Source organism: Penaeus chinensis, chromosome 23 (assembly GCF_019202785.1).
Source record: "Penaeus chinensis breed Huanghai No. 1 chromosome 23, ASM1920278v2, whole genome shotgun sequence".
Taxonomy (NCBI): Eukaryota; Metazoa; Arthropoda; class Malacostraca; order Decapoda; family Penaeidae; genus Penaeus; species Penaeus chinensis.
In genome coordinates this window covers 21,954,163-21,966,662 of record NC_061841.1, presented here as the reverse complement: position 1 = coordinate 21,966,662, position 12,500 = coordinate 21,954,163, and the positions used below count along the sequence as shown (strand labels likewise).

At 43.5% G+C, this 12,500-nt stretch overlaps 1 protein-coding gene across 10 annotated transcripts in view; it reads right to left on the bottom strand.

Annotated features, from left to right (window-relative positions):
- Window positions 1-12,500, bottom strand: part of LOC125037550 (titin-like) — a 52,865-nt gene that overhangs the window by 7,402 nt on the left and 32,963 nt on the right. For 3 of the 10 annotated variants that reach the window (XM_047630721.1, XM_047630720.1, XM_047630729.1), the window contains exons 4-11: window positions 11,690-11,802; window positions 6,789-10,130; window positions 6,180-6,242; window positions 4,981-5,123; window positions 3,496-3,780; window positions 3,274-3,357; window positions 2,319-2,687; window positions 829-915 (exon numbers count right to left, since the gene is read on the bottom strand). In XM_047630721.1, coding sequence (XP_047486677.1) covers window positions 829-915; window positions 2,319-2,687; window positions 3,274-3,357; window positions 3,496-3,780; window positions 4,981-5,123; window positions 6,180-6,242; window positions 6,789-10,130; window positions 11,690-11,802 — 4,486 coding nt within the window. The remainder of the gene's footprint in view (window positions 1-828; window positions 916-2,318; window positions 2,688-3,273; window positions 3,358-3,495; window positions 3,781-4,980; window positions 5,124-6,179; window positions 6,243-6,788; window positions 10,131-11,689; window positions 11,803-12,500) is intronic. The other 7 variants (XM_047630722.1, XM_047630724.1, XM_047630723.1 and 4 more) reach the window with 7 other exon arrangements.

The window sequence follows — 12,500 nt, the reverse complement described above, 5'->3', positions numbered from 1 at the left end:
ACAAATAATATAGATGTCAAGCAAGACAATCTTGGAAATGGAATTTAAGTACACTTTTTGGATAATATTGAAACACTTATGGTCAATATTCCTAAATTGCAAAACATATCACCTCAGTTTTCTAGAAAATAAACACCAGGAATACACATCTCATCATATACCATGAATGCATGCAACTGATTCACACCAATCCAAAATCTTCTGGTCCTCATCAAGTTAAATAAGTCATTCTAATAATGGACTTATCATATGTGCATTCAGAGACTGCAGATTCTAGTTAACCTAACCTCTAAAGTTGTCAATCTATCCTTGCACAATTAGGATACATCTACCATTGGACAGCCTTCAGACTTTTATAAAGACATGAAATCTAACTTGTATGATCAATTATTTCTACAGAAGAATTCCAAAATGCACTCTAAAAGAATGTCAGATCTCTTATCAACTGTTACTGACTTATCATGCATTGTAAAGAACCAGAAATCTTCAAAATAATATGAGTCACATCAGTCATTCGTTCCCTATCTAAGTCTAGATATAGCCAATTCTTTTATTCACTCTTAAACTTGAAGAGCTCTCATGTTCACCAAAGACCTAAATGAAGTAGCCACTATGAGATACATCACCCAATGCTACACTATAAAAAATAAATTATTACTATGCATTACATGTAAATCCCATACACTAAACGTGTGGCTATGAAGATATTCAATTACGTATCATAAAAGAGAAGTAGTAGAGGAAGTCTTGTTTCTCTGGTACTAGAATTTACAAAACTAGCAGTTCAGTCCAAGTTGAATGCTAAAACGTAACACCGCATATACTGGCCTGGTTGTTGGAACTGCTGGGGCTGTTGGAACTGCTGCACCATCTGCTGTGGTTTAATGTTGGGGATGTGGACGGGTCCCTGGGGTTCTGTGGAGGTTGGATAAGGGAAAGCTACAGTTACCAGGACAAGACGAACATCGGGGTCTGAGTTTTCAACATTTGGCCTCATAGATGAGGGTTGGATCAAAGGGTACACCATTACCATACCATTCTGTGCGTATGATAACATATATCAGGTAATTCTACTGTCAGTGTGGACGGACTCAGTTTAAACATAGACCAACAAGGAAATACTCATCATTACAAGTTATTCTGCCTTTAAAATCTCTGTAGACACATAAAATTATTGGGTCAACAAGATGCATGACTTTTTTTCTATCTATTTCAGAAGTCTAATGGTAAGTCTACGGAAATTCTAATAATTACAACATTCTTTAAACTAAAACTAAAATGTATACTTAATTTCCAACTTATTATAGCTACTAAAGTTACAACACAAAAAGTCTATTGTATATTAAAATCTAATTCACTCATCTATTCAGATCCATAGTTAATAATCTTGCATAGACTGCATTTATTTTTGTTATAAAGACAGTCTTGGGATCACATAGTGTTAGGGAAGGAGAATATCTATACTAATACTGGACCACCAGTAGGGACAGTAAGTTAGGTATGCATGCAACAGATGCAGTGAGGTCTCTGGATATAAAAGACAGCTCAAGTGTACTTTTGCCTAGTACCACGAGAAAAAACACAAAAACAATTTATAACTTCTTGAAAGTTTATAGAGGAAAACAATGCTTTATATTTTGATTAGTGTTTTATGGCAAACTAAGCATAAATATCACATGTCTGTCTATACATTTAAATTTTACTGTTCATAAAGCTATTACTAAATACATTTTCAGTCATAAAATCATCACTAAATTTATGTTTTGAGAATTTAGAATCATAAATGTGATATTTATATATGTAACTGAATGTTTTCAGTGTTACATAACCCAATTTTGTCATATTCTGAAACCTGAACTACAGAAAAATATTGATATTTCATTTACAAACATTTCAACATAATTGTCCCTAATCTTGAAGGATGCTCTTCTAAAATCATAATTCACGATCTCTTTCTGCCACTGTCTTTCTCAGAAGATCATCCTGAATATATATTTTCAGTTATGATAACAATGTGGTATCTCTATAATCATATATAGAGTCTTCCACATTCATCTTTTTCCATGGTAGTCATTAATGAAGCATGTATTCACAAGTTCATGTGCCAGATAACAGGTAGCTCTCATTCCATCAGCTTTTAAGGGGAAGTAGCAGCAACAGGGACAAATATACACACAAATATCACAGGGTTTCCAAAGGAATGTTTATCACTAAGATCTACACCAGCGATAAGGAGGCTGGAGGAGAGAGAGGGGGTAGGGAGGGCGTCACAAATATGAGACATCAAGCAAAGAAAACGTCACTTGTATGCCCCATACCAGCTCCTTCAGGCAAAGTATCAGTGATCGTCTGTAGCATTCGGAAAAACTTCGAGGATGATGGACTATTGCTAGGTTTCGACTCACTTAATTGCTTCATATCAAAAGGCATGGGCTGATGGTACTGCTGCGGCAACTTTGCATGTTGCTGCTGATTCAGATGAGACTGGGGCTGTTGCTGCTGCTGTTGCTGTGGTTGGAACTGCTGCTGTGGCTGTGCCTGGTTTTGTTTTATAGGCTGTTTATTTAGCTGATAAACAGTATTTTGCTGATTTGGCTTAGGCCTATATTGTTTTGGTGGAGGTTGGAACTCTCCATGGAACACTGGGGCATGAGCTTGCATATAATTGGAGATTTCGTCATCTGAACCTGAGGGTTTGTTAGAGGAGGACAGCGTTAGAAGGAGAAGCTGAAAGTATTATGAAGCGAGACTGAAAGAAATGATAAGAAAATCATAACACATTGCAGAATATTTCATCAAATCATAAACGTAGATGTTAAGATAAGACGAGTTCAAAGCTTGCATAAGATGTGTGTGTTCTCTGAAAAAGAAACTCAAACGAACAAAAGTGATTTGTAGTAACTGTGACTAACTCCATATCAAGCAAAAGTTCTCCTGGACAAAACAAAAAAGTAAAATGTCAGTGCAGAAATATACGCATAAATTAATAAAAACTGCAAAATACACAGAGCAGAAATAAAAATCTACAAAGAACTTAATGGCGGACACCACATAAAGAAAACACTAAATGTTCACAGCCTTTAATGTGCAACAAAATACATATAAGCAAAAGGCACTCTTTATGAAGAAGTGCTATATCCCATCACCAACAAACCAGAACCTCCATCTGCCACAAGAAACCACCACCTCTCAGGAAAACCCATTAATATGTAGGAGAGTTCCAAGATTTCCGCCACCAAAATGTGCACATAATATAATGTATATATTGCATACCAGTCTTTGGAGGAGCCCAGGCATTTCTGTTGGAATAGTGACCACCCCTGCTTCGGGTCTCATCATTATGAACAGAAACCTGCACTGCAGTACCAAATAAGATTATTAAAAGTCCAATTTTGTTATAGTCTGTACTAAAATAATTTTACCAATTTGATTTATGAATTCAGGTAATATTGTTCATAATACAAATCTAGGGGCCTTTTTCGCTTCCAATCTCACCTTTATTTTTGAAACTATTAGGCAGGTTTTTTGTACCAATGCTGGGGGACTTCTGTTCATGATTATTCTGTTGTATGATCTTTGATTCGTTACTGTATGGCTGCGGGGTATCAATCCAGACTCCTCTGTTCTGCTGGGCTGTGACTCCACCTTTGTTGCTAATAACGCTTCTAAAATTTGAACCTGGGCCCTTGGGTTGGGATTGGCTTACGGACCCATTTTGCCCTCTACTTGGGGATCCTAAAGGAACCTCTACTTTCAATGGAGCACCATTGGATGGACCGTCTGGAACATTTACCATGATGTAAAATAAATTTTTGTCTCACATCATCTAATGGTGATAGATACGAGGGCTTTTACTGTCTAGCCATCCTCCATACACACACATATGCATGTACAGATACATACATACAAGTACACTCACTCTCACTCACACTCACATTTAATCTCACTCTCACACACACACTCATTTACTCACTGACTCACTCACTCACACACGCACTCACACACTCACTCACTCACTCACTCACTCACTCACTCACACACACACACTCACTCACTCACTCACTCACTCACTCACTCACTCACTCACTCACTCACTCACTCACTCACTCACTCATTCACTCACTCACTCACTCACTCACTCATTCACTCATTCACTCATTCACTCATTCACTCACTCACTCACTCACTCACACACACACACACACACACACACACACACACACACACACACACACACTCACTCACTCACTCACTCACTCACTCACTCACTCACTCACTCACACACACACACACACACACACACACACACACACACTCACACACGCACTCACACACTCACTCACTCACTCACTCACTCACACACACACACACACACACACTCACTCACTCACTCACTCACTCACTCACTCACTCACTCACTCACACACACACACACACACTCACTCACTCACTCACTCACTCACTCACTCACTCACTCACTCACTCACTCACTCACTCACTCACTCACTCACTCATTCACTCACTCACTCACTCACTCACTCACTCACACATACTCACTCACTCACTCACTCACATATTCAACGTATACATATATACATACTCACATTAACACATTTATGACTGTAAGACCTAAGCCGCTGACACTTTCCAATTTTTAATATTAGTAGCTTTACCTTCCTTTTTTATTAAAAGAAGCAAATTTATCATGTTTTAGTTTTTTTTCTATACAGATTTCCAAAAAGTGAAATCATACTTGTTTAACATTTTTTACACATAAAATATGTTTTCCCGCTGATAATTTATGTGTGAACTATCTCACCATTATTAAAAACAGATGCAGACACATACGTTGTACATAATTATCAAAGATAAAATCAGTATGTTATATTACTCTTTTAATAAAAAGATAATGACAGTAATAAAACAAAAATCCACATGGGCATAACGTCTGTTTCCTCAGAAGGAAGCCTCAGTACTTACCTACGGGATCCTGATGGTCAAGGACATTCTGCAAGACCCTGAAGGAGCGGGACTGCACAGGTGCGAAGTCTCCCCCATTGGCTGCGACGTCCCCTGGGGTTCCGGGCACCCCATTTCCGTTTTGCTGAGGTCGGTACTGTGAGCTGGAAATAGCCAAGGCCAGTGTTAATATATTATCATTTCATGGTCCCTGCAAGGGCTTGGCAAGAGGGCTTTCATACTATAATTGACTCTTATGAAAAGACCTTTGATAATCCTTATGGAAAGCTTCTCTGCATGATTGTCTTTTGGTATGACTAATGATTTTCCATAGAATTTATTGCTTAATTCTTATTTGCAATGTAAAAATGTCAACTTTTGGCTTTTTTTCTTAACTGCATAAACATTAACCTGAAAAATCATCAAAAAGATCATTAAACACTAATCAGTAAATAGTTACATATTCCAATTTTGTACTATTCGAGACTGTACTTCCAGTACCTAGTATTAAAAGCTAAATAAAATAATCACAAAACAGATGATTAGCACTTGAGTAAAATGTGTGAGAACACTGAAAAATACAGCATGTCTCATACGAATGAAAACAGAGAAAAAATCTTATAATCAGAAAACAATACATATACAACCAAAGAGGAAAAGTGTGACAAAATACAAAAGCGATTTGAACAAAATAACATATTGAAAACAAGCAATGGGTTCTTTAACATAGACAGAACAAGAACACAAAACAGGAAAGTTAGTTTATTAAAAAAAAAGGGTATACAGGTTGTTCAAAAACATCACATCGGAAAAAAAGTAAATAAATTCCATAAAAAAGGAAGCTAAGATATTATAAATAAAAACACATACAGATGATACTGAAATTTGTCTTAAATTACTACTTATATCTATACTCATACATTTATGCAGTATAAACATAGGCAAAGATAAAACACATGTTAGTTCTAAAAGGATGCTGACATATCATCAGGGAAGCACAATTTGACAGGTAACTATATAACTCAGGAACTGACACCATGAACAGAATTAAAACATTATATTTATATTTCTACAAGTCCCAATTAAGGACAAAGTACCCGTCATGACGTCAGTTCCTTAACAGTAGTAATTAGGCACACATCACTCTCCTCTACATCAGTGTAGTTAATGGGGAGGCAAGTCAACTTATAAATGCCCTTGCCATCACCATCCTACTGTACCTAGGTTGTTTCCGAGATGTTATAGAGTCCGACATTTTTTTCTGAATGAATCGTGGGAACGCACTGTAAAAGGTACAGAAGTATGTTAATAAAAAATCTAGGTGTTTTTTTGTTGTTGTTTTTTGAGGGGGGGGGGGGGGGAGTTTTTCTTTTCTTTTTTTTTTTAATTAAGTGTGAATATTTCTATGTGGTTAGTTATCTACCGGAAAAAAATGTATATATTTTACAAAAGTGAATGTTTGGTTAACTGCATTATCTAAATTGCACTATTTTGTTACAGGCAAAATATATGAAATATCACACGTGAATGTCGCCATCCTGAATGCAACATTTTATAGAGAACACTCTAAAGATATTTGATCGTCGTGATATCAAATATACTAATTGTGCTATTCTAAGCACTGTATGTTTCATGTCCTAGTTACTGACCTGCGTTACTGTAACTGCAAGAATAAGTGCTATGGAAACAGCTTATATCATCGTGGTTATTAGGATCAACAGGCTGTGAGACGGGGCATGGGCAGCGGGGTATCTACTTGAGGGTATCCTGTCGCTCTACTCAATGGGGCAGGAGGGGGGGGGGGGAGTTGCCTTTTGGGTACAACTTACTTCTGCAGACCCGAGTTCAGCTGCTCTAAGCTCTGCTGCATCTGGTGTAGGGCATCAAGGGCATTGTTGTTCGAGTACAATCCTGCTGGGGAGTTGTACGGGGTGAATGCCCCACTGGGGTTCCCACTGAGGGGCGTCGAGGGGAACTGTGGAGGGGAGAAGGCCGCCCCTGGGGAGTTGGCCCAATTCTGTTGTTGCTGGGGTTGTTGGGGTTGCTGGGGTTGTTGGGGCTGTTGGGGCTGCTGGGGTTGCATAGGCTGCATAGGCTGCGGCTGTGCATTTTGCCGGGTCTGGGCCCTGGGCTGCTGGAAGCCGGGTCTTGGCGCAGCGTTGGGCGTCCCCTCGAAATGGACAGGAATGATGTGTTCTTGCGCTGAGGTCGGCGGCGTCTTGATTGGTATGGACGTCGGGGCCGTGCTCCTGGGCGGGGAATCCCTCTCGATGGTGATAGGAATGATGCGCTCCCGCGGGCGATGCTGCGGCTGGTGCGGCGTCTGGACTTTGATGGGGATGTCGCGCACCTGCGGCGACGTGGGCTGCGCCTGCGGCCGCGTCGGCTGTATTCTGCTCGGCTGCGCTTGTGCCTGCTGCTGTGGCATCCTCTGTGGCATTTGCTGGGGTATCTTTTGTTGTGGCAGCGGCTGTGGTAGTGGTTGTGGCATTGGTTGGGGTATTTGGTGTGGCATCTTTTGTTGTGGCAGCGGCTGTGGTATTTGCTGTGGCATTTTTTGTTGTGGCATCTGCTGTGGTAGTGGTTGTGGCATTGGTTGGAGTATTTGTTGTGGCATCTTTTGTTGTGGCATCTTTTGTTGTGGCATCTGCTGTGGTATTGGCTGTGGCATCGGCTGTGGTATTTGCTGCGGAATCGGCTGCGGTATTTGCTGTGGCAGCTGCTGCTGATTTCGCTGAGGGGGAGGCAAGGAACGCTGTCTGAAGAATCCTGGGTGTTGAAGGACCTCTGGGGGTGAAGTTACGGTCACTTGAGCATGTGGTTGTGCATGGGAAGGCTCTGGGCCCACTGAGTGCTGTCTCATTATGCGATTTTGATGTAATCTGTTCTGAGTTTGTTGGGCCTGCATGACGAACAATGGTGGCGGAGACACTTCTCTGGGCCTTCCACACATCCAGGGAAGTGGAGCTTTGTGCAACCCTGACGTAGGACTTGACCGTAGATCTCCTCTTTCACTGGCGCTGGGTGCGGCTGCGGCACCGGCATCTTCGTCACTCGAAACAGGAGCGACATAAACGGGTTCCTTTTGAGCAGTGGGAGTTGTGACCTGAGCTGGGGAAGGTTTCGAGGGAAGGGACGACTGGCGCGCAAGTCGTGGTGCTGCTGTGCTTTGAGACGCTGGGGTAGCAACGGGTCCTGGGGGAGGAGAAGGCATACGAGCAGGTATTTGTTTTGCTACAGGATGTTTGTTTACAGTAGCAGGCATTGGTTTTGCAGCGGGTTGAGTTGCTGGTGGCTGACTAACTACTGGGCTCTTCTCTATGGGGATGTAATTGATCTGCATTGGTTCTGGCAGAACTGAATGCCTCTTTGGACTTCCCTGAACTGTTGGTGCATTCTTGACAGGTGAAGTTACTGGTACAGAGGCCTGGCTGATGGCTGCCGGAGGCTGTGGTCCTGGTTTTACTACAGGTTGTTTAGCTTCTATTTTGATAAGAGGAGCAGGTTCTATCACAGGTTGTTGAAGGGTGGCCTGCCTTACTGGCGTGGGCTCTCGGACTATCTGTCTCACTGGGGTTGGCTCTCTGGCAGGCATTTGTTTAACAGCTGGCGGAGCAAAGATAATGGTGGGTTCCTCGATGAGGTGGGTCAAAGCATCGGCAATTGAATTTCGTCGAGCAGTTGTCGGCTTCGGGAGCTCTGGCGTTTTCTCCTTTACAGGTGCTTGCCTGATATTGTTTTCGTTGACGAGCATCGTCCTTTGTGGCGTCGTTTCTTTAATAGGAGTGTAGGCCATTGGAGATGGCTCCCTAATCGGGGTTTGTGGCAAGGGAGACATTTCTTTGAAAGGTGATGGTTCCTTCATGGACACTTGGCGAAGAGGAGATGGTTCTTTCATAGGCACCTGGGAGAATGGAGAAGCCTCCTTCACTGAATACTGGTGTAGAGGGGATGGCTCCTTCACGGACATTTGGCGAAGAGGTGAAGGATCTTTCATAAGAACCGGGGAGAATGGTGAAGCCTCTTTCACTGAATACTGACGCAAAGGTGAAGGTTCCTTTACGGACATTTGGCGCAGAGGAGATGGTTCTTTCATAGACATCTGGTGCAGAGGCGATGGCTCTTTCACATAGGCCTGACGCAGTGGGGATGGCTCCTTGAGGGGCATCTGGGGCAGAGGCGATGGTTCCTTTATCGAAGTCTGTCGAAGGGGTGATGGGTCCTTGAGCGGCATCAGTGGCGGAGAAAATGGTTCTGAGACAGGAGTGTACGGCGTAAAGGACTCTTTGACGGGGCTTAATGGCGTAGGAGATGGTTCTTTGAAGGGGCTCTGAGGCACTGGCGATGGTTCTTTTATGCTCTGAGTTACTGGGGGTTCTACCGCTGCCAGTGATCTTGGAAGCACTGGTTCTATTAATGAGGCACGCCTGCCAAGATCTAGCATGTCTTTGCTGATCTCTGGCTCCTCTGGAGAGCTGAATTCCTCTTCTTCATCTGAAAAGATTTCTTCTTCAGGAGATTCCTCCTTGGGCGGCGGAGCAGACATTTGTGGAGGCTCGATAACTGGCTTCTGCTGTGGCGGAGGCATTGAAGGAGGCTCGAAAGGTGCCGGCATAGCTGGTGGGGTGACAGGCACTTTCACAGGCTGAGGCGGCGGGAGTGGAGGAGGCGGCGACGAGAAGTCACTGGACTCACTGCTGACAAGTGGTGAAGAAGGCGGCGAGGAAATGATCAGTGACCCTCTTCTGGCCGTAGGCACCTGAAGGGGCAGAGGAGGAGCCGCGGGTATGGACGGACCCGGCTCCTTAGCCATCTGGGGCAGAGGCGCCACAGGGGAGAAGTCCAAAGGCGGGGAGGTAATCACAGGAGGCGAAGCGACAGAGGGCGTATAGGAAGAGTTTGGCGACACTGCAAAGGGTGGCGGGGGTGGCGGAGGACCACACATATTCTTCTTGGGCTTGGGAGGCTCCTTGGGCTGTGGCTGAGGTTGCTGCTGCGGCCCCATGTGCATGCCCGGCATAGGGAGAACCTGGACCGGCATTCCCAGAGGCGCAGACGACTGCCCTGACGTGGCATTGGTGGCATTTTGCGAGGGCTGCGCGGCCAAGGGCGACGGCCGCACGCCCTCTGACTGCGCATTCCTGTAGAGGCGGCGCTGCATCCTGGGGGACCTGTGGGCGGGGTCCAACACTCGTGCCAAACATGTGTGTTAGGAGGGGCGGCGGGACAGACTATGCCGTGTCTAAAGAGGGCAGGTGGGGCCATCCCCACCGGGACACATGTGCTACACACTTAACATCCGGTCAAGCTTGTGTCATTAATTAAACAATGACAGGATCAAGTTGCTATTATTATATTATTATTATTACGTTATGTTCTATATAAAAAGACAATGATTAAATGCTAATAAACAGTTTGTTCATTCACAAGAAGCCATCCGCCATGTTAAGCAATGCAGGCAATCACGCCTTCTCAAACATGTTCCAGACGTGTTTTTTCGATGTACTTACGTAACTGGATCGAAATCGTTAAGAGACAGTAAAATTTCCGACTGAATGACACGCAATTAAAGATGCGTTATTGAGTAAAATATGATAATTTAACATCACACTAGCTTATCATTGACGGTCTTTCTTAAAAGGAAATTTTACTGCATCAACATTCGAGTAATGATATCCAGCGAGAATACAACATGAATGAAATTTACAGAGGAGTCATATATACATAAATGAGAATTGCGTTAAATAGGTTCAGAAAAGGAGACAACATGAAAATATATTTACAATCTGTAAAACAATTGTGACTTTCATTTTCTGGAAAACAATATTATGATATGTACATTTTAACTGCTTATGGCTAAGACACAAATCAAACCCAACCCTGTCTCTCTCTCTCTCTCTCTCTCTCTCTCTCTCTCTCTCTCTCTCTCTCTCTCTCTCTCTCTCTCTCTCTCTCTCTCTCTCTCTGTCTCTCTCTCTCTCTCTCTCTCTCTCTCTCTCTCTCTCTCTCTCTCTCTCTCTCTCTCTCTCTCTCTCTCTCTCTCTCTCTCTCTCTCTCTCTCTCTCTCTCTCTCTCTCTCTCTCTCTCTCTCTCTCTCTCTCTCTCTCTCTCTCTCTCTCTCTCTCTCTCTCTCTCTCTCTCTCTCTCTCTCTCTCTCTCTCTCTCTCTCTCTCTCTCTCTCTCTCTCTCTCTCTCTCTCTCTCTCTCTCTCTCTCTCTCTCTCTCTCTCTCTCTCTCTCTCTCTCTCTCTCTCTCTCTCTCTCTCTCTCTCTCTCTCTCTCTCTCTCTCTCTCTCTCTCTCTCTCTCTCTCTCTCTCTCTCTCTCTCTCTATCTCTCTCTGTTCACCTATACCTTCTCCCTTCCTCTTGTTCTCCATCTACTTATCTCACTCTTACTCAATCTCACTTATTATCATCCTCACTTCCACTCACTCTCATTTCTCCTCATCCTCCCTCTTCCACCACCTCACCTCCCTCCCTCCGCATCCATCACCCACTCCATCCACCTACACTCACTACTTCTCCCTCACTCACTCACTCACTTCACTCCCTCCTTACCTCCCTTCCCTTCCCTTCCCCTCTCCCTCTCCCTCTCTCCTTCCCTCCCTCACCCTCTCTCCCTTCCTCCATACCTCTCTCCTTCCCTCCCTCCCTCTCTCCTTCCCTCCCTCCTCCCTCTCCCCACCCCACCACCACCACCACGTCCCGTCTTCCATCCCGAAGGACCTACTTGATTTCTGAGAGGTCGAGTCCTCCGGGAGTGTACGTAAAGGGCTTTTTCTCCTTCATCATGGCGCCGGCGAGGGCTGCGGGCGGATTCATCGGCTGCGGGCGTACGGGGATCTGGCGAAGGAGGGGAAAAAAGGAAAATTTGAAAAAAAATATGAGCGGGATGGGAAATGCGAACTGGGGGATTAGCTGTACTATGAGAGATAGAGATTGAAATAGAGAGGTTTGTCTAAGGGTTTGTATGTTCTTGGGTTTATATATGTGGGAGTCAAGTGAAAATAAAGGGAGGGAGAGAGGAAGGAAGGAAGGAAAGGAGGGAGAGAGAGAGAGAGAGAGAGAGAGAGAGAGAGAGAGAGAGAGAGAGAGAGAGAGAGAGAGAGAGAGAGAGAGAGAGAGAGAGAGAAAAAAGAGAGAGAGAGGAGAGAGAGAGAGAGAGAGAGAGAGAGAGAGAGAGAGAGAGAGAGAGAGAGAGAGAGAGAGAGAGAGAGAGAGAGAGAGAGAGAGAGAGAGAGAGAGAGAGAGAGAGAGAGAGAGAGAGATCAACATGGAGGAGGAGGTGGAGGAGGAGGAGGAGGAGGAGGAGGAGGAAGGGGTCTAAAAGGAGAACGAGAAGAGGAAGAAATAATAATAATAATAATAATAATAATAATAATAATAATAATAATAATAATAATTAGAAGAAGAAGAAGAGAGATGAAGGAAAAGAAGAAAGAGAAATAGAAAAACAGACAGATAGACAGACAAATCGGATCATAAATAGAAAAAAATACAGACAGATAGACTAAGAGACAGCTAAACATTCTAGATAATAA